The following is a 24068-nucleotide window of genomic DNA, read 5'->3' as shown; positions in this document are numbered from 1 at the left end:
TTACAGAACTGCATACTGTGGTTACAGTTACTTGACTGACGTAGAGCTAATATGTATTCGTAATGAAATGGGAAGTGTTTGGTACATTTTGAGTTTGTGAGAAATCTGTTTTTTTTTTGGTTCCAGTGATTTCTACGTTCTCCAATGAGAATCGTGTTTGACTTAAATAACAGACATCATAATGGTTGTTGTATGGGACCAGGCCATGAAAGATTTTTTTTAACGATAAAAAAAAATCCAAAATTATTTATTTGTTCAGGTTTAGGCAAGGAACAGTTGTAGCTCTAAATCAATGTTTTCAGTTAGGTTTTGGAAAAATGTTTCCTTATTTAATTTAACTTTATGCCTAACTTTTAGTACTCAAATTTCAGAATATTAAATATATCTTGGACCAATTACTTATTATATTAGCAAAAGAATATAAAACAAACAAACGCCTGCACAAATGAGTTATGTTAAATATAATATGCTATTAGTAGGCTAAGTCTAACTTAAGTATTTACTCGGTCTGATCCTATTAGGACTTGTAAATCTAAATACTTACCATAACTTAATTTTTGGATTTCAGCGTGGGATTTTAGGTACATAACTAAGTTTGTGTTAAAATGTCATTTTAACAATTATTTATTTCATTAATTACTATGAAGGTGTAAAATATATTAAACGAGTAGCTACTAACTTAAGAACAATAATATTGATTGTAAAAATAATATACTTTTACAAGTATTTTCTTGTGTTTGGTTTTACGCGAGTATTATACATTTAGAAATTAAAAACTTTTTAACGGATTTTAAACGCGATTTATTCATTATATTACTAACCCGACGTTTCGAACATTTTACAGCGAGCGTGGTCACGGAGAAACTCTCAGTCTAATCGTCATCGTCAGAGTTAATAATATAATGAATAAATCGCGTTTAAAATCCGTTAAAAAGTTTTTAATTTCTAAATACTTTTACAAGTACAAAATGTTAAATTAATAAGTAGATATTTTTGTTCATAATGCTGGATCACAGTGGATTATACAGTGGAGATGCCATTCACCAAGTGGGAGCTGCTAGAATTCATATGTCGTCAAAATTTCTAGTGTTCGGATAAACCAGACTTCTTTACATCAACGAAAAGAGCAGTGATAGTCTGGCTAATAAACTGAATACTGAGCCTTGCTAATAGTTCAGTTCCGGACCCACTACCTTTTGATAAAGAACAAGGAGCGATCATTACCACTGAGCCAAAATATATTAAATATTGTTATTCAAATATTTATGAAGTCATGATTATCAGATAAAGGGACGGACGGACGGACTTACTGTTTACTCACTCCTTACGGTGAATGATCTAGCCATAGAGCGGTATAATAGAGCGAATTCTCATTATCTTTATATTGTTATCTTTTTTCTTTATTTTATTTCTTACTAGCTGCGCCTAAGTCTGTATCCTGTAGGAATATCGGAAATAAAAGTTGCCTATGTGCCATTCCAGTTGTCTAGTTATCTAGGTACCAAATTTCATTGCAATCGGTTCAGCAGTTTTTGCGTGAAAGAGTAACAAACATACACACATCCTCACAAACTTTCGCATTTATAATATTAGTACTGAGAAGGGTGAGCAAAAGGATACGGGTCGTCGGCTTTCCTGAACACCGAACAAAACACATGCTACTATCTCACGCCGATCGTCTATGTGGGTGTGGTATCTTCCCCAGTGCGATATGCCTCAATTCGTACCAAAGCGTACTCGACTCCCAAACCCAAGGACTGTACTTTTTCTTCTATCTAACTTAATCAACCATCACCATAGGTTGCATATTTGAAATTTTATTATACATTGCAAAAACTACTATATATAAAATCACAATTGAATTTTCACTATACAAAAACATGTGAATCATGTCAAACATGGGTTTCAAATCCTCGCATTTGCTTTTATTTCGACGTTTCAACTTCGACATGTGAGAAATATGAAAACAAAATTTAGATAGCACTCCGCAGCATTGTTCAAACATCGTTTCACTTTAATCAATCAAACAAATACAATCAACAATTGAGTCTGAGTTTTTAAGACAAAAAATATAGGAGGTTGTATATTTGTTCTGGCTTTTCGAACTTTCGAAGTGGGATAGCGTGGATGAAATGTTTTATTTGTATAAAGCGTACTTGTATCTGCATGCTTCTTGTGAAATAATTTGATAATTAACCGGTTTTATCCGTTGTTATTTATTCATGGGCCGGGATCGGTCTTGGTAGATAAATACATGTTATCTTCGGCTCGTGGTTTTAATATTCGTACAATATATATTGCTCCTATAAGTTTCGATAAAAATTCCGGATCAATACAATGGCTCAAGCGTCACATCTATACAAAATTCACACAACATTTTTTACCGCGTTACTTGTAACATCGTCATTAATTTGACAGGCGCCATGTATTTTTAACAAGCTGTTTATGAATAAAATAAATATTAGTTTAAAAAAAACTAAAAAACACGCTTTAACAAAAATCATATTTTGCAAATTAAAAAATGGAATAATTTTATCAAATTAGTGTATTGTCATCGGTCCTCAATAAATCTACAAAGTTTGAACGAAATCTGGCCGTTTAAAGTGGGTCAAAATCGCGCCCAAAGAAGTCGGTTACAAACAAACATACAAACAAACATACAAACAAACATACAAACAAACATACAAACAAACATACAGGTGAAGCTAATAAAAAGCGTGTAAAAATTAAAGGGAATTTTAAAAAATAACTTTTAGTGATAAAACATATGAATAATAATTAATAGATAAGGGCGACAGCTATGATATACGATACACAAAAAATTATCATTATTCTTAGGTATAAGTTTTCTGCGTAAAGATTTTATTCAGTCTAATACTATGATTTTATTTTGTACTGGCTATTCGCCTCGGTTTCGGCCGTAACTTCACTGAGTGAATTAGGCATATATGTATACATACACTAAGTGAAGTTGCAGCTTTTTAATTGTGAAAGAATTTTTGAAATCGGTCCAGTGATTTTTGCGTGATTACTTTACAAACATACTAAAATACAAAGGTTCCTCAATGAGCGTAGATTGAGCTAACATACTTAAAAACACTTCGGTATTTGGTGTTTGAATAATGGGGGCACATTTATGTCTTCATTGTTATTGATTGATTAATAAAGACGAGCAAACTTTTCGACTGAGAACGGTTCTTAAGTATGTTCACCGCCTTATTTTATGCAAAGGATATATACCTACATACTAAGAACTATTACGTCTTAATCTATATATATAAAATTCTCGTGTCACAGTTTTCGTTGCCATACTCCTCCGAAACGGCTTGACCGATTCCTCTGAAATTTGGTAAGCATATTGGGTAGGTCTGAGAATCGGCCAACATCTATTTTTTATCCCGATATTCCTACGGGATACGGACTTACGCGGGTGAAACCGCGAGGCGCAGCTAGTATGACGATAAAATAATCATCTCAAATGATTGAATGATTCGTAGTATTTGATAAAGGGGTTTATATTTAATCTGTGGAAGGGCAAAGTCATTGCGTTCCTTCTGTAGTAAATCTAGCATAGAGGTAAACATGATTTCATGAAAAAGCTATTTTGAATTCCGATACTGAGCCCTTTATTTCACTTGATGTGAGATAGAGCTGATATACCGAAAACGGAAATAATGTGGGATTAGCAATTAAAATACCGGAATGTGTAATCGATATGTCGCAAATTGAAAAAAAAAATGTAATAAATACACCAAATCCTTCTGTTATCTCAAATGTATTTCAGACATTACGAAATATTGAAATGCTATGAATTTCATCTTGTTCTTTATATAAGTATATAACGTACTTTGGGGTGTCTAGTTAACTTAATAAAAAAGAGTTAGGTTAAATAAAAAGAAGTCACATTAAAAATTTATTGCAATAGCAAGTACTTAAAGTAGGTCGTCCACAAAAATATAATATACCTTCACAAGGAACCTTAATTAATGAGTTTGAGCGGAATTAACTGTAAAATTCTATGAACTGATTATTTGTTTAGGAATTAGAAAATTCCTAACGTTTTACGGAGAGCAAGCGAAAACGCGCGTAGCAATCCAGAGACTAGAACTCGAGGGCTCTGTGCTTGCATAGAAATGTGCATATATTAAAAATATATAGATCCACAATACAGTATTAATCACAAAGACAGACAACTTTCAATAAAAAAATCACAATCCATCTGATTTTGCTAACAAATTAACGATTTTTTTAACGTTAAGCACATTCTTTCCTGTCCTTTCTTTGGGAGAGTCTCTCTGCATCTTCTATCGTATCGGGAAGAGGCTGGTTAATTGTCTCTGGTAGAGAGAAGACTAACACGCTTGCTACTAGGGCCAGACTTCCGAAGAATATGGCGGGAAGATTGTCGTAGTATAGCGCCTGTAAAATAAACATTATACTCGTATGCTAACAGCAATATGGGTTTTAAACTTTGTAGTCTTAGGGGGCGTCCATAAATTACGTGAGATTTTTAAGGAAGGAGGGGGTCTAGTCAAATCTTATGTTGAGAGCGGGGGGTCTCGGCAAATATTTGTTGATTGTAATTTATGCACTCCCCCTAATAGCATAGAACAGAAAACTTACATAAATTTTTAAACTGAACAAAACTATCACTAGATTTTTTGAAGCTTGAATTATTGTATAAATTCATGGTATCTGGAATATCGAAATCGGCAGTAAATCAAGAAGCCAACTTACAAGGAGCGGTGTCAAGGGCGCCAAAGTGGACCCAACTCTGCCCAGCGAAGAGCACACAGCCAGGAGCGACTGTCTCACGCTGGTCGGAAACACTTCAGATACGTAGATGTACACGGAGCTGTAGGCTACCGTGATCGAGAACTTTCCAGAAAGATATAGCACTAGTGACCACCATTTCTGACCTGTTTTGGATAGAGAAGATTTTTTTTACAGACAAAAAGTGCTGTTCGAATATTACTGTACTGTTTTTATTAGAACTAGCTGCGCCCCGCGGTTTCACCCGCGTAAGTCCTTATCCCGGAATATCGGGATAAAAACTGCCTGTATATTATTCCAGTTGTCCAGCTATCTAGGTAGCAAATTTCATTGCAATCGGTTCAGTAGTTTTTGCGTGAAAGAGTAACAAACACACACATCCTTAAAAAAACTTTCGTATTTACAATACATATTAGTAGGACTAGTAGGATATAGTAGGATAGGTTAGGATAGGATTGTGTTTAGAGAACGCAGCTAAGTTGTCAAGCGAGTTAATTGTGCAATGTTTTAATGTTTGAAGGAAACGAAATAATATTAGCAATCTTTTTTCGATAATATGTAAAATAAATGGGATATAATAGAATAGATAGAATAGATAGAAGATAGAAATCAGTTATTTTAATATAAGTATATAATTAATCGATTTGGCCGTCTATTGTTATTTTATTTCACTATTGATGTCAATAATCAGGGATTTCCTGGTAAGTTTAGGAGTTTTAACTCTGCTTCTAGTACAAATTATAATTATCCCGATTAAATGCTCCCAATAGGAATCTTGATATCCAGACGGAGCTGGGACGAGCGTCTAGTTTATAATATAAGCAGGGTAAATGATATCGTACATTGTTATCGCTTTAAAGAGAACCACAAACAAAACAAAGCAAAATAAATTTTCAAATCTCTTCAGAGTCGATTTAAGGCAAACAAAGGCGATGATCCCTAAGACAGTTTATGCTAAATTGACTTTCCCGAGTTTGGACCTTGGAGTTTCGCTGATCATAAATAATTTATGATTTTCTTTGCAAATTTTTAGTCTGCGCCCACAGTATCAGATTGAATTGGAATGAATGTTTAACAAAAACTCTTGGTTATCATATTTGAATAATTGATATCTATGTATTTGATATGTGAAAGTAGTTCGTAGTAGATTAGTTTGCGTTCGTGTTTTGCGTGTTTATCCATTACGAATAAATTATTTTATCTATTGTAATGATGATCATAAAATCGAAACCCTACTTTGTAGTGCTTGCTCATCAAAATCAGGTTTTCCAGTTAAAAGTTCTTACCATTGGTAACAAACCCCATCAAAGTCGAATTGAGAACCTCCTTTTTTAAAGTCAGTTAAAAATGAACTTATGAGTTATACCAATAATATTATAGCAGCTTTCCTGTTGCTATAATAATATCTTGGAGTAAACTTGAGACGGTCGTTTAACAAACATTGCATGAATAAATGAATGAACCGGGAAACGGTTCTGAAGTGAGGAGCCATCGCAACTTTGATGGCGACACGATAAATATGAAGCAACCTCAACTTCGTTTTAAAATATTTTCTCGGAAATCTGCCATAGATGTTGAGCAAGCGTCTATAAATACATGTACTTCATTGGATGTTTGGTAAGCGATGCTTCATCTCAATCTTTGACTTTCCTATTTGACTTTTCGAATACTAAGGGTTCACAAAAGTTTGGTTGGTTGGTCCAAAATTAAACATGTGTTAGTGATAAATTTTCCATACATGCAAAGTTTGATTTGTCCTTGCTCTACCATGTCAAGCCTGATAGGATTCGAGCAGAGAATGTATTTATCTGAATGAATTAATCTGTGTTACAATTACTGGTAAACCTTTAAATAAATAAATTAATAAATGCAATCAAACACACAATTGTTTACAAATATTAATACTAGCATGCGGTTACAGATCAGTAATTTTTACAGTTTCTTTTTTATCTTGTGTTATGTGGCTAGAATTACATAACTTTGAACTACGCCACGACGTTCAAGAGTGATCAAGTCAGAACAATTTCTTTCTTTTATCATCAGCTAAGAAATAACCTTAAAACACGATATCATTATTGAGGTGTAATATCACGAAAAATGAGGCATAATAAAGATACGCGGATGTATATTGGGTATTATAAAACTTCACCTACCTTTAGGCAAAAATGACAGGCTGATACACAAACACGCGCTCAGCACATACATTATGACTAGGACCTTCTTCCTCCCGAATCTGTCCAACACTAGTAAACACACGAAATTTGCGGGTATCTCCACAAAACCCACCAGCATAAAGTTCACGTACTTATTACCCGCCAACGACACCGAGTTTATTGACAGACCGTAATACACAAAGGTACATGTTATCCACAGAAACGAACACACAGCCACTCTTTTCCTAATGATACTAGATTTTATCACTCGCATAAACATCGATTCTTTTTTCTCTTCTACTACGTCTTCTTTGGACTTCTCGTTGTCCGGATCAGTTGAGAGTTTGTCCAATTCATAAAGGGGAGTCAGAACTTGATCGGACAAATTGACCTTGTTCATTTTTGCTGCTTTTTTTATGATGGCCATGGCTTCTTGATGTCGTCCTTTGCTGAGCAGCCATCGTACGCTCTCGTTTAGAAGCCACAGATATGAGAACACAGACATGGCTGGAATGTATATTATTCTGAGTAGGGTCCTCCAACTCTGTAGATACCATGACAGGCTGGCTAGCGTCATCAGCCCCAGCACGTAGACTGCGTTGATTAGTGTATTCCCGAACACTCTGCCTTTGGGTCCGACGAGTTCCATTGCTGTAAAAGGACGTCATTTTAAATAAAACTTGCATATTATATTATAATAAAAATTAGTGATTCAAAACTTACCAATAACAAACGCGGTACTATAAGCTCCAGCACCCAAGGCCGCTTCGAGAAACTCAAATATGGCCATCATTGTGTAGCTAGTGGAGAATGATCTCAGAAAACCAAATATACCGTTCATGAGGGAAGCCACGGACAGGGCTAACCTACGGCCATATTTGTCTGAAATAATGCCCGTTAGTGGCAGAGAGATGAACAGCCCCGAATTGTGAAACGTGCCTATTAGAGTCCTTTTCCAATTCTGGCAGCCGAGGTCAAACTGAAAACAATAGAAAACAGAACGTGTCCTTATTTCTAGAATGTTCTTCATATGATGATGATAATGATGTCTTTATACAATCATATAAATATAAGCAGATTTACTTGAAGTGTTACTGTAATTTAGAAACAATTTTCTACTATGGAAATACTTCGTTAGCATGAGCTATACTTTGAAGAAATATATTAATATGCAAACAAACGGATTCTTCTGAAAATTAAAAAAAATTGTATTTTGTATCTAGTCGTTAACGACTGAACAATCTACAATTCCGTTAAACACACATCCGGTACTTATTGTATAGATGGCGTTTATTGCTTTAATTACATGCTTCAATATCTGCTTTATGACTCTTTGCTCTGTAATACAAGATTAGTGATATCGTAAGAATGTTTTTTTCAGCTACAATTCTATGTTCGGCAAATTGTATGCATTATTGCATGGAAACATCAGGGCAAAGCAAACATACAATTCTATTATTTATGTTATTACGAAGAGCATCGGACACTTAAATAGATACCAAATGCTTCTGTATTATTATTTGAAACAAAAAACTAAACTGCCTTCCATCAAAATCGGTTCACGCAACAGACAGGTCTGAGGTACTAAACCCAAGTCAGTTGAAACTAACAAGACAATGACACAAATATATTTCACTAATTTCATCCACCTGTGATCAACTAAGATGAACAGTCTCATCTAAATTCATTTTTTATTTTATTTTATTTATAAAAGGTACCTAAACAGCTAATTTTACAGTATCTGATTAATTATCACAATAAATACGCCAATAACAAAGAACACCAATAGCTGGTTAAATATAAGTGACAAACAATAATTTTTTAAATAATCTTATGTAACTTTATTTAATTCGCCCAAAAATTGATGTTCGATTGCGTTCGAATTTAGAAGAACAATGGTTTCAAATAAAATATAAGAGATCATTACAGCAGCATACAACATAATAAAATGTCGTCGTATCTTTTAATGATAAGTCGCGTCGATAAAATGATCATTATGAGGTCGTATTCCGGGTCAAGATACTAAGCAAATTACTGCATCACTGTTGTATTGTTATATCGTTTAAAAACGTTCTAATATCCTGTATTCCTTAAAGTTATTTATAGTAACATCCATGATATGAAGACAACATATAATACTATTGCTATCTATTTTGCGTGCGTATGTGTAAAATAATTTATTTCCCTCACTTCAAAATATTAAAATCTTACACCATACAAACACTTAGACTTTATTTTTATATATTGGATTTATGGTATTTGGAGCAGCTAAATTTGTGCAAAATAGTTACTTCTACCAATTCGCATCCAAATATAACGGAACGGAAATTAGGGTCTCTGCTATTGGACTTAATTGGTTTACCTAAATGTCGGTTCTAATGGTAGAATTATCATCAGAAGATTTTTAGACAAACATTTAAATTAATGACAGTGTCTTTATTTCATAAATGAGTGATGTTTCGCCTCTGAGTGACGTTATGACTCCTTTGAGGGTTCTACTCATGACCCACCACGCTGGCCACGTGTGGGTTAGTACTAAACAGTTGTCACGTTTTGTCGAAGTTTCGATTCTTCGACATGTCTGTTTCTCACGATGAAATGTGAATCTAGTTAAATAATTTATGATTAAAATTAGGTGTTTGCAATGATATAGTTATAATGCTTGGACATTTCTAAACGTGATAAAGTTTTACGATTGTTTGTCAGCAGGATAATTATTTGTTATTTGTTTGCAACTGTTTACTAAAATGTATAAAACCGATGTGTTTGTTTATATTTGTTATTACTCGCACCTTGGCCTGTACTACTTCAGTTCATGGTATATTATAAGATTCTTATCTTGAAATATATTTCTATATTATTATTATTTTCATTTATTGTAATTTATGCAAGTGAACATTGGTTAGTATAATTCCCAGCATATAAAAATAATGCTAAACTCGTTTTTGTTAATGACGTAGTACCGTTAGAGGTACTCAACTACATTTTACATTAAAAAAAAAATTGAATAAAAATCTCATGTAATTGTCATGAAAATAATTGTGAAGTATTATCCTTACGACGCCTCCTTGGTACAGTGGTAAACGCGTGAGCGTAGAACCGAGGGGTCCTGGGTTCGATTCCCGGTTGGGAAAATAAAAAAAAATGTCTCGGTCTGGCAGTTTCGATCAGTGAAACAGATGTATATCATCTGCCCCATACCCCAGTAGGGGACACGAGACTTCACTTTTTATCCTTAGACTCAACAAGAGCATTTTAATAGAGTTGAAAAAAGCTATTCTTTCTCTATTTAAATACAGTCTTAGTAACTTTTTAGTGATCTGTGCAGTACAGTCTGTGAGAGTCAACAAGAGCAGTTATAGTAGACGTAAGAACCTTTTTTTTACGATTAAAATACTATCGCAGTAATCTGTGCAGCATAGTCTGCGTCTGTGTTATCTATGTCTGTGCTATCGCTCAAGCTTTGACAATACAAGATTACACAAATGCAGTACAAATATAAAAAACCAACGACTACATTGGTGGCTGGGGGTCGAAATTCGACCGTAACTGTGAGTCAAATGCATCGAAGTATGTGTTTTTGTGCTTTTTTTTTTTCAATATTTAAAAAATTGCTTATTGCGCTTTTCCCTTATATAAACTACGAGGTGGTCACCCCGGCTTTGCCCGTGGTATATGTAAAGCCTATGCCACTCAGTGAAGTTGCAGCTTTCTATTGGTGAATGAATATTTGAAATCGGTCCAGTGGTCTTTGCGTGAAAGCGTTACAAACATACAAAAAAACAAGTTTCAAGTGTATCAAATTGCGCTAAAATAATGAATAAATATTTTGAAAAACACGCTCTATAATCTAATATATAAAAGAAGGTCGTGTTAGTTACACTATTTATAACTCAAGAACGGCTAAACCGATTATGTTGAAATTTGGTACAGAGATAGTTTTAGACCCGAGAAAGGACATAGGATGGTTTTCATCCCGGAAATCTAACGGGAACGGGAACTTTGTCGGTAACGTCCCGAGTCTATCTTATCCGTGACTACGCGAGCAAAGCCGCGGGCGGAATGCTAGTGATAGAATAAACTAATTATCTCATTTGTCTTATACAGAGTATACGTAAGGAATTTATTTAATCGTGTCTGTTATCTCATGAAATTATTTTATAGTCATCCATGCTTGATTAGTGTACAAAGTTTGATTTTAATCTGTCTGTTTAAGGTGTGGCATTCAAGCACGCTTCGGTACGAATTGGGCCAGCTTGCACCGGGGAAGTACCACACCCCCACAGAAGACCGGCTTGAAATAGTAGCTTGCGACCTTACGCCTCTCCAACTGTTCATGGGCTGTGGTAGCGCTTACCATCATGCCATCCACCAGCTTCATTTCCGACTATGACAAAAAAAAACGAGTCTGCCAGCATTCAAACAAAGAAAGAAAGACGGAAAGAAATATCAATTTATTTTAACACACACAAACACACATACAAACATAAAAATAGAAAAATAAAAAGAAAGAAAGTCAATGAAAAAAAAACATAATCAGAGAATGAAAACAAAAATGAATAAATTAATCTAAATTACGTGTGGTTGCATGCGCCAAAAAAGGATGCCACTCAGTATATTTGAGGCAGAACACCTCAACACTGATTTTCAGTGACACCCTTCCGACATCTGGATTGCCAGCCACTTCACAACTTTTAAAATGCATGTACTTTACAAAAAATATAAAGAAATAAATGAATATTACAAGTCAATAAATTAAATTAGATAATATATGCAATATATCAATATGATAATTCAAATAAATAATAATTTATATGAACATACTTAAACTACATATATACATTATACAAAGTTACAGATAGGTTCGTTACCAACAACAAACAGTCAAAGCAAAGGTGAAGCTAATAAAAGCGAGTTGTAACGTGCACGCTCAAAGTTTTCGCTTCACGTATTATAAAAATAGATTACCAAACATCTAAAAACACCTATCTCGCGTCAAAGTCCCCCACGTGGCGGTGTCATGTTGATATGCTATCAAAACACGGTTACCGTGGCGTGATGCTCGTATGGTGATAATTGTTAATCTTTTCGGTGTCGTCCGTCGGTTGGATGACTCCGATAATCTTGTTTGATTATGCTTCCACGGCCTTACCGTGTGCGCGATGTGATATTATTTATTTGTTTTGTTGTTGTACGTTAGGTTGTTGATTGTATCAGGTGTTTTGAAAATAGAATGACTGTTCTGTATTTAGTACTTTCTTGTGTTTGATCGTTCTGTATTTGTTTATATTCGTGTGTTTATAGAAGTTGAGTTAAACAAAACCCGGTGTATCATGCGAGAGTTGTATTTAAGAGAAATGATAAATTGAATCTCATTGTAATCGATGTGAATTGTAATTATCAACCGACTTCAAAAGAAGGTGGTTACCAATTCCTTTTAATTTTTTATGTTTGACTGTATAATGATTTTGATGATCCTTAATTTTATTGCAAATCTGGTGCTTGGTGTATATATAATAATCTGAAGTCGATTTAGTAAATTGTTTAAAATAATAATAATTGTTTTCGTGAAAATTTTGTGCAGTAGGTAAAAACGTTATTATTTAAATTTAGAACACTTGAAATAATATCTTACATACTAAAAAAGCCCTAGCGTCAATGTAGTCCTTATGACCCTATGTATGCTTAAATCTTTAAAAGTACACAACGGATTTTGATAGGGCTTTTTTATTGATGGAGTGATTCAAGAGAAAGGTTTATATATACATCTATTAAACTACTCCGAATACTAAACGCGTATAACGCCGCGGCCAAAAGCTAGTTGAATATAATATACTAATTGAAAAACCCTATTACAATAACCTCGTTCCACTTTCATTAGATGATCAGTCATTTTACTACTATGATAATTATATCCAATACTAGCTGTGCCCCGCGGTTTTACCTACAGGAATTACTACTGATGTTATATAGCTTAAAGCCTTCCTTAATAAATGGGCTATCTAACACGGCAACAATTTCTCAAATCGGACCTTCCGGACCGGAGTAGTTCCTGAGATAAGCGCAGTGAAACTACAAAAAAACTTTTCAGCTCTATAATACTAGTATAGAGAAAGACTTACATCTCTAACCGCGGAATCCTCATCGTTGTACACAATGGAGTCGCAATCCTTTTCCGTGCTCTCGAAGTGGTCCTTGCTACAGGTATCGGTGGTGTTCTCTCGCCATACATATTGCTTGCATCTGGAGGGGCCCTTCTTGTCTCTCGGTATCGCGTAGTCCAGCCACGATGTGTTTAGCCCTTCGCATTGGGGCACGCTACATCTGTTGGTATGGAATAATATTGTTATCTACATGAAGTTATATTGATAACTTCTCTCTCTATCTATTGAGATATCCTACATCCTACTATCCTTCTAATATTATAAATGCGAAAGTTTGTAAGGATGTGTGTATATTTGTTACTCTTTAATGCAAAACTACTGAACCGATTGCAATGAAATTTGGTACGTAGACAGCTGGACAACGGGAATAACATATATGCAGCTTTTTATCCTGATATTCCTACGGGATACGGACTTGCGCGGGTGAAAACGCAGGGCGCAGCTAGTACTATTTATTGTGTGAATAGCTGCAATGAATGAATTAATAATACATAATTAAAGTGTACAAAGTTTGAATTAAAATTGTCCGTTTAAAATGGGTCTAAATTGAGTCTAAAGGGGTCGGATACATACAAATATGAAGCTAATATATGCTTGTTAATTATAAAGGGTAAGTTTTGATAATTTTTTAAGTTTAAAAAGTGTTTTTGTCTTTACGTATTACTTACCCTTTTTTTTTTTTTATTTTTTTTTTTTTTTTTTTTTTGTAACGTTGGGAAATGCATTTACGCATCCCCCTCTACAGTTTTTCTGAGAGGGGGTATGTGGGACTCGCAATCAAACCCTACCCACTAAAACCCAACGGTGGCCATCGTTCGCCTTCAACGGCGGGGGTTAACAGCCACGCCTTATACCCCCAAACGTATTACTTACCCTATAGTAAATGGATTATAAAATGAAATTGAGAATTCTTGTATTTTGGATTGCACTAGTTATAGAATGCTGTTGCTTAGCTGATTTGAACGTGCATGTAAAATCAATTAGATATATATGAATGTTTAACCGAGAATATTTCAAAACAATAAGATTAACATTACTTATATTACAGTTTATTATAATAATGTATTATGTATATAGTGTAGACGAAATCGTTTCCTTTCAATATTTATTATTATACTTTTCGTTATTTATATGTACATTGTATTACATATGTCATTACAAAAAGCATCTTTTGAATCCATTGCCAATCAAAATCACTCCTCAACCACCCTAAAACCAAAACAATGTCGACAAAACTGCCAGTTACGTGTTGCAAAAACTCACACGGTACACGATATTAACTATCCAGCACAAAGAGTATGGTACAACATGCCTGCCGGCGCTCACGCAATCCCATGTCCGAGTGACGTTCCCCTACATGACGGTTGGGCCAGTGTAATTGTGATCAAGCGGGATAACATTAAATGTATGCCCTGCGGCAGTTAGTCATGTACTGTTTAATCCTGTTGTTCTGCTCTGTGCGATTTGTTGTTAACGGTACGCTATGGCGTCAGGATTTCTTCGCAATTATTTCCTAATATATACGTATAGGTTGAAAAATACATGAAAGTCATACATTTTCATAATATTGACATTTCAAAACATATATGACATTTTATTCTCTATTATAATATTTTCTGTGAAATACACTAGCGACGCATTATTCGGTTAATTACGAATTCTGTTACATTTCATCATAGTCATGAAGAGATGATCCGGAAACCAATATTTCCGAGAGGAAAGAATTTCAGTTGACCTCGCCAACATTTATGTACAAAGTCCATGATTTCCATTACAGTAAATTCTATGAAATACGAGTTTAATAGAATCCATTTATATTAGCCCAGCTAGGCAGATATCCAGAACTTTCGACACGATTCCTTAATTGTAATCCACACCCAATAAAATTGCCACTGCATAGTCTTTAGGGACTAAATAGTAGCCCATATTGTGGATATCAATTTAATAACAAATACAATTAATATCAGTCTACTCCGTGATTGATTGTGCGGTGTACGAACAGATGTATGTGATAGCGTAATACTTGGTTTCATATCAAGTGACGGCTGCTTTGTACGCTGAATGAATGAATTATAATATTCGCCTCTGAAATCCTTGTTTATTTTGGTAACCCACTAGCTGCTTTACGTCTGTTGTTAAAGAGGCCGGTGGGTCAGTCGATGGTAAGTGATCATCACGAACACATGCAGAAGCCTGGTGCCTCTGAAAATGGATTGCCAATTCTGAAGGTTTTAGGATAAAGGTTAATAGGTTTGATGAAATGCTCTAGCTTCCAGGAAAAAATATAAAAGGATCATTACTCTTATATCCTTGTTAGTTATAGTTAGTTATAGTGGTATCTTGTACAAATGTATTCAATAATTTTAACTTAACTCTGTCCAAGATTTTGATTTCTGTTACAATGTGTGTAGCGAAAATAAATAATAAAATCTCGCACCAGTTTATTTATTTATTTCTTTACTATACATTATGTAATACAGAGCAGCATATAGTTTAACACTAATTTGATCTGTTCGCAATACGTCCACGACAAAAAATACTTTCTCGCGTAAGTTTTCAAACCACGTTCCTTGTAAGAACTAAGATTTATGTCATCTATTGGATACATCAAATATTCGGGGGAGGTTTCCGCGTCATTGTCAGGTTCTATCGGGTTATGATTCGATCGCACGCACAGGATATGTTTGTAGGTATATTTGTACGCAACAATTGCTGTTCGAATTGGATTTATACGGCCGTGACGTAACGCCGTTTGTCAGTTTTGGATTACAATAGAATTTTTCAAAAAGAACCCCAAAGGTTGGCTTTAGAAATCGCCAGCTAGGTGCTTGTGAATGCGCCTTTTTCATCTATTCTGTTGTTTATTTCACGTGTAGTTTGCTGTTGTAGAAAGCAGATACAAGCTTAGCGTAATACTGGGCACTTTTAAAATTCCGTTTTTTTTTGCAGTCAAATTTGATATTTTAAATATTTTTAAAATATTTATTTCAAATTGCTTAAGCATTTCATTTATGTAATGAACGAATTTCCCACCTCCATCTGAATTTTACCATCTCTGAAAATCTCCTGTCCTGGCGCCACTAGTGTGTTTCATTTGATTGCCTTATTTACCTCATATCATTATTGGTGATAATGAAGATGATGTCGATATTATAAAGTCCGTATTTAATAAATACGATTATAATGTTACTGCATTTCCTGTTTCGTAACCTTATCATGATTCCATATCGATAAACTATTTGTCAAAATATCAATAATATCTGTGTTTATTCTAATTAAATAATCAAACAAATAGACATCTTAATTAATTATCATTTATATCATGTAAATGGCATCAATATGTAAGTAAACAATAACAATTAATACATAGTGTGTTTTGCTTACGAATATTCGCTTTTTGACCTTTTGTGAAGGTGTATCCGTATTATAATTATCATACGCTGTTTATTTTTCATGATTGTTTTAATGTTAGATTCTCTATATATTTTTTCGTATAACCAAGTGTAGGAAGTGATAGAAAATAAGGTTTTGAGAAAAGTTAATGATTGTTTGGAGACTATTTTCAAGAGGCGTATAAAAAAAATGTTCAATTTACACAAAAAGTAGATTTTTAACAACAATATCAAAATCTTTATTATTTATTTATTTTCAGTCACAATTTCCATACAACATGTATCTAAACAGGCATTTAGGATTTAAGCGAGTTTCTTTATGCACTTCTAAGGTTCTGTCTATGTTAAAATGACGTGAGAGAAAAAGTTACACAGTCTCAATCCTTAATAATTTCGTCAATACTATGACAAAACACTATCACATCACACTTTGTATTTATATTGAGACTTTCATTCGCATGTTTAGAGCGATACAAACAATTATATATAAACAAATAAATCGCTTAGTGCTGATAATCCTACATTGAATGAATTTATCACATTCGTACGTGACAATTGAGTAACGTTTTTAAACTTGTATGCACATATAGAATCCTGGAATTTATAGACCATCATTGGATGTTAAATGACTTTTTATGGTATACTAGCTGCGCCCCGCGGTTTCACCCGCGTAAGTCCGTATCCCGTAGGAAAATCGGGATAAACAATTGCCTATATGTTATTCCAGTTGGCCAGCTGTCTACGTACCAAATTTTATTGCAATCGGTTCTGTAGTTTTTGCGTGAAAGAGCAACAAAGACACACACATCCTTACAAACTTTCGATTTATAATATTAGTAGGATTAGTAGGATATATTAGTAGGATTTAAAGGTTGTTTTTATATCCATAAGAATGTTGAGTCGTTCTCAAGTTTATAGCAAACATTTAGATCTTAATTTATTATTTATATATACATATAAGACATAATATAGATTAGATAAAAATATATGATGTACATAAGGTTATGTTTATGACTCTTAGCTAATTATTAAATAATTAAATTAAATCTGACGACAATGCTATGTTTTGTTTATTTCAAATGGGCATTTGCGCCCATGCGCTACGTATGAATATATCAAGAGAGCACGTCATTTTGTGTCTGTGTGTTATAAAAAGTCCATTTCATAACTTTCATAAAACAGGAAACATGTTTTACAAATATAGTATATAATAATATACTAGCCAATATTATATACTTGACCCGGGATAATACAGAATATACGTTTTTACCACTCGCCCTGGTTCCGCCCGGGTTAAAGCGCGATAAAAACAAAATAAAATATATCCTATGACACGCATTAGATAACTTGGCTACTAAAGTCGGTTTAGGAGATCCGGAGAGTACATTAAACCTCACCTCTTTATTTAATTTGTACAGTACTACATTCATAATTACAGAAAATGTGTTTTTTTTAGTAACTGTCTCAAATTACAAACATTATTTTAAAATACTGGTTTCTAGAATATTAGGTTGTTGACCGTGCTAATTATACTGATTCTTTTGAAAGTTACATTTAAAAATAAATTTATTCAACGACTTATATATAGCCATTCATATCTAGGTTAGGTTAGACAAAAACTTATTTGTGTCTTCTTCTTTCTTTGAGTTTTTCTTCAAATATATTCGTTAGTATAATAAAGTTAATTTGTGTTTCCCTAAAAGTTCGGATCGGACGTCTGACGCTGTTTTAAATAAAAATATAATGATAAGTAAAAGATCACATAATATTTATGAACGGGACTATAAGTACGTATTATCAAATAATGCAGATAACAAATCTATCCTACATAATTGTAAAGCTGAAGAGTTTATTTGTTTGTTTGCACGCACTAATCTCAGGAACTACTGGTCCGATTTGAAAAATTATTTTAACGTTAGATAGCCTATTTATTGAGAAAGGCTATAGGCTATATATGTACTACGGGCGAAGCCGGGACGGACCGCTAGTACGTACTATGCTATTCACTAACACGTAACGAATCAAATTTGTTACATCTCTACATTAAAAAAAAAAGAATTTATTGTAAAATTACCAGTGGATGTCGACGATCAAAATGGAAGAAGATATTTAATCGGTCACATAAAATAAAAAATAATTAATCGGCCACCCACGATCCTATTTCACTAATCGAATTTTTTATGCTTTAGGATATTGTCTTGAGACAATTAGAGAAAAAACAAAAGACGTGCGATCAGTAACGAATTTTTCATATTCTATTGAGAAAGAGGAAACGAACATCCGGCACATATAAAGCGTTTTTATGCTGTGATACAAAGAAGAAAAAAAAACGCTGCTTATGATTTTTTTTTTTTTGCTTATGATCCATATGTGATGTTCGTTTAGAGCCTAATCAAACAAAAATTAACGCTGCGTTATCTAGTCTTCAGATAAAACAGCCATTTGTGACGGAACCGAACCGGAGTTCAATTATCATTTACTGCGCTGCATTACGAGGGGAAAATTATCTATATTGCCCTAATATGATTTATGAGACATTGCACACTGTAGTACTTTAATTACGTCGTTACAAAACACGAGTACATTGTACATTACATTTCCTGTGTAATGAAAGGATATTGTCGTCTTGTATTTTATAAGACTGGAGATTTTTGAAAAGAATTCATACATAGCATATTATATTATATAGGCTAGGCTCTTCAACTATCTCACGTTAAATATCATAAAATTTGTGTAGTGGTTAAATCTTAAAACCTACCCCTTTAACATATTTATAATATTTGCATATCCAATCTGACAAATATTTTTTCAATTGAACTTCAGCGTTCAGAATAAATTGAAGTTTATATTGCGATGTCATTCAATTTTAATATAATAAGAGTTATCAATTTAATGATGAAATAAACAGTTTATATATATTCTACTCTGGAAGATGGATAGACGCACATTATTCAAGTACAAAAAACAATAATTTTTACGCATGCGTTAAATTAGGAGAATTTTAATTGTTGTTATCAGCCTACTAATCCTACTAATATTTTAAATGCGAAAGTTTGTAAGGATGTGTGTGTATTTGTTACTCTTTCACGAAAAAACTACTTAATCGATAGCAATTAAATTTGGTACGTAGACAACTGGACAAATGGAGTAACATATAGGCAACTTTTTATCCCGATATTCCTACGGGGTACGGACTTACACGGGTGAAACCGTGGGGCGCAACAAGTACTTACATACATCTTGAACGACGCTTTCTATAAAGAAAACCTCATCAAAATCCTTTGCATAGTTTTAATGATTGAAGACAGTGATAGAAAGCATTTTCTTTTATACAATGCACCTAGTGACTTGGCAACGAGAGTCTAATGACATGAAATATTTATGACAAAGGTCGAGGCATTCCATGATTTAATTTCACGTACATATTATTCGTACCACTTAACTCCTCATTGCCGAAAGTGGGGTCAACGACATTATTTTGACCTGATTTGAAAAGAATGCGAGTAGAGTGTATATATTTCGATTCGTATAGGTTATCGTCATACTAGCTAGTGTTTGGTTGTGTTTTTATTTGCAGTTGTAAACTGTGTTATATAATAATTACACATAAATAAATAACAAATACACTATACTGATAATTTATTCCAATATCAATTGAGAATACACATTATGAATGAATTTAAATTTGAGATTAAGAACTAACTAACTAACTAACTAACTAAAAATATTAGCGTTTTCTTCGAAACCTAACATACCAATGAAGAATATAAAACATATTCTCTTGTTAAGATATCAATTAACTGCAATTTTTTAAACATATACGGCTTTGCACCACAAAAGGGGTTGTCTTTTTCTGACTGACCATTTGGCTGGATTTTCTTTAACATCTTATTTATATATAAAAATCCAGTGTCATGATGTATGTTCCCATTAAACTCCTGAAGAAGGGCGTTGGAACACAGTGGGACTTTAGTAGATATCCGACATAACCCATGGCTGCGTGGGTATCTTATATCAAGATTTCTCCACATAAAACATAGTCTGTGCAGCATTAAAACATTTAAAAAAGGACACCACTCGGTGTTAATCTGTGACGTAGATTCACTGGTTTTCAGTGGGCCCTCTTTGACAGACAAAGGAGGAGCATATTTTATCTTTATACGTTTACTAGCTGCGCCCCGCTGTTTCACCCGCGCAAGTCCGTATCCCGTAGGAATATCGGGATAAAAAGTTGACTTTATGTTATTCCAGTTGTCCCGCTATCTCCGTGACAAATTTCATTGCAACCGGTTCAGTTGTTTTTGCGTGAAAGAGCAACAAACACACACACATCCTTACAAACTTTCTCATTTATATTGTAGTAGGATATTCACGTCTAAAACGGTTAAGGCTCCCCGTAATTCACTTTGTCACGTTAACGTTAATGTGAAGCGAACTCAACACCTACGATCTACCTTGATTTACCGGCGTGCAAGATTTCCTTTGTAAAATTATAACGGTTGCTGGTAAAAACAGTGGAAAATATTTATGGAGTTGGATCACCTAGTAATCTATGATATATGAGACTAGCGACCCGCCTAGGCTTCGCATGGGTGCGGTTATGTGTGTTATATGTGGATTAATCTTACTCTTAAATCAATCTATCTATTGAAAGAACCCGCATCAAAATATTTTGTCAAGATTCAAAGATCTAAGCATACACATGGATGACAAGCTAAACTAACGGTCCGCCCCGGCATCACCCGTGGTAAACATATAGTCAATATAGCCTTCTTCAATAAATGGGCTATTTAACACTGAAAGAACTTTTCAAATCGGACCAGTAGTTCTTGAGATTAGTGCGCTTAAACAAACTTTTCAGCTTTATAATATTAGTATAGATTATATGTAATGACTCCTACTTAGAAACTACGATATTACCGACCTCTCGATTTTCAATATGCTTAAAGAATCGTTATCAACCATGTTATTTGGAACGTATTAATGTAAGTAAAAGAAAATAAATAACATAGCATTGTAGTATGCGGGATAGTATATAGCCCCTTCCAGTTAATACTTTAAAGTAAGGTATGGGTGATACTAAGAATTTGCGTGATATTTTTAAATATGTATTGATTTAGATAAGGTCTAAAACAGGTATATATCTAATCATAGTTTAATAAAATATCCACAGTATATTACAATATATACTACTGCTAACAACCTACGTATGTACTTAAATAAATGATTTTTTTTTTTATGTCATAGCGGGCAACTCAGCTGGTGGTTCGCCTGATGGAAAGCGTCACCACCGCCCATGAACATTCGCAAAGGTAGGGGCTCTGCGAATGCGCTGCCCGCTTTTTATGGGGTAAGGGCAAAGGAATGGAATAACGACTGGAAAGAAGGAATGGACTGGGACGGGTGAGGAAAAGGAAACGGGCCTCCAGCTCCCCCACTCACCGCACGAAACAGTGGCATGCCACTTTTTCAGGCCGGTTTCTGTGGGGGTGTGGTACTTCCCCGGTGCGAGCTGGCCCAATTCGTGCCGAAGCGTGCTCGACTCCCACAATAAATGTTTTATTTTCCGATCTGCTTAGGTTGATACGTTACTAATATTCCTAATATAATAAAGCAAAGCATAATAAGTTAAAATAGGGTAATATTTTTTTTATGTTGAAATAATAATAAAAAATAATAATAATAACAGTATTTACTACTTATGTAAAAGTAAATTTTGTGAGATATAGTTAGTACACGCGTAATTAATGAAATTAAAGAAAATATTTTTTCTTGGTTTTCTATGGAATTATTCCTTTATTGCAATACTGGAAGATTTATTCTTAAACAATGGATTTGGTAAATTCTCAAGGAAAATTTAAATTAAATATATGTTTCGTGGTCGTTCATCAATATAGTTTGTAAAATGAGTGTAAGAGTTTTTAAATACTTAAATACATACATACAGGACAGTACGGTATTTATATGGTGCCTTATCTTTCTTCAATATATTACGATATTTATTACATAAAGAAAAAAACAATTTTAAACGCATTCCTGCGCATTGTTAAATTGATATGATTGTTTATTTTTTGTTTTCAATGCGAAAATAATTTTCTTTCGCTTCTGATTCAAGGTTAAATTAATTAATTTAATCAGTGCTAAAATAATGCTATCGATTAAATCTACATATTATAAAACAAAACATGCTAAGATAATATGAATTTAGAGTTATTTGAAAATTATGAATATCGCACCATCTTACTTTAATAATGATAAATAACCTTGGCCTTTAGATGTATGATTATAAATACACATTAAAAAGCGGTACAGATAATGAATACCTTAGAGAAGAAAATAACAAAGAATAGAAGTTTAAAAGGATGTTGGTTTTGGTTATAAACCATTCTGTAAACATAAAGCTCTTTTTACGAAATAAATATTTAGTTATCTGTGGTAATGTTTGCGCATGCGTGAAAGCTTACGCCGATAGTGATCATAACCTCAATTATTTACGCCTATTTAAAAAAAAAAACCCTGATAGCATATTACTGTTATAATCGTGTTTTTAGTTATCCAATTTTCTATATACATATAAATAGCTATCTACATATTAATATAAATAAAAACTTATAATTTCGTGTGAATAAGTAACAATTATTTGGAATTATTTAGTTTTTGGTAATAAAAGCAACTTACCTGTATCCGATATCCGAAGCTTCAAACACATACACTGAACCGTACATTCCCGCCAAATATATTGGGAACAGAAGTAACGCATAATTCATAACATTGTACCTTCCAAACGGCCCAATTTCCTCCAATATCCCATCTAAGCCCACGTCGCGAGCCATTTTAAACCCCAATTTTGTACACACGAGAAATAAATACTATAAAAACATTTTGTAAAGCTTTCACAAATCAGACTACACGTGTTGACAAGAAATGACGCAGCATTGACAGATATGTTTTCATCAGCACGCATGCGCGTATTTTTATGTCAAATCAGCAATTTTTTCGAAACGTTAAAAATTATAATGTGTGTAACGTTACGCGTTAATCACTGACAAACTCTCCCCACTAAGGTCTGCGTGTGTATGATTACAAAAATAAACAACGGTCCGATAGCGGTCTACATACTCTAGTTCATTATGTGAAAGAGATAAACAATCGTTTATGCACACGTGTAAAAGAGATGGATGTCCGTTTCGTTGCACGTGTTCATGAATTTTTAATGAGTAACGTATTAGCAAATTATGAATTCGAGTCTCTATTGTTTGAATACAAATTTTTGTTTTTATTATCTTTAAGAAATAACAAAAGCCAGTTGTGAGTAGTGTAAATATTATAAGTTTTTTTCAACCGACTTCAAAAAATATAGATAATATATAAAAAAGGAAGAACCACTGTAATTTTTTGAGTTCGTTACATTATAACTTTCGACTGAATACTCAACCAATTACCTATGATGAATATTTTTTAATTTTTTGTTTTATAGCATTAAATATTTTTTTTTATTTGAAATCTGGTGTCTTCCGTATGGTTCATATTAATTTGCCCTAGCTCTGACAATTTGAAGGTGTAGTTTTATATTAAACATAATCACT

At 33.6% G+C, this 24068-nt stretch overlaps 1 protein-coding gene across 1 annotated transcript; it reads right to left on the bottom strand.

Moving 5' to 3' along the window:
• Nucleotides 1-3895: 3895 nt before the first annotated feature.
• Nucleotides 3896-23577, bottom strand: LOC119839688 (organic cation transporter protein-like). The gene is made up of 6 exons (XM_038366105.1): nucleotides 23161-23577; nucleotides 13049-13250; nucleotides 7650-7905; nucleotides 6927-7577; nucleotides 4738-4919; nucleotides 3896-4419 (listed from the first exon to the last, which is right to left on the bottom strand). Exons 1-6 carry the CDS (start codon nucleotides 23313-23315, stop codon nucleotides 4255-4257), a joined length of 1611 nt encoding a protein of 536 aa, XP_038222033.1. The 5' UTR covers nucleotides 23316-23577; the 3' UTR covers nucleotides 3896-4254.
• Between the last annotated feature and the right edge of the window lie 491 nt (nucleotides 23578-24068).

The sequence above is a fragment of the Zerene cesonia genome, chromosome 4, assembly GCF_012273895.1.
Source record: "Zerene cesonia ecotype Mississippi chromosome 4, Zerene_cesonia_1.1, whole genome shotgun sequence".
NCBI lineage: Eukaryota > Metazoa > Arthropoda > Insecta > Lepidoptera > Pieridae > Zerene > Zerene cesonia.
The sequence above is the reverse complement of the archived record's forward strand: the minus strand, read 5'-3'. Positions and strand labels throughout refer to the sequence as shown.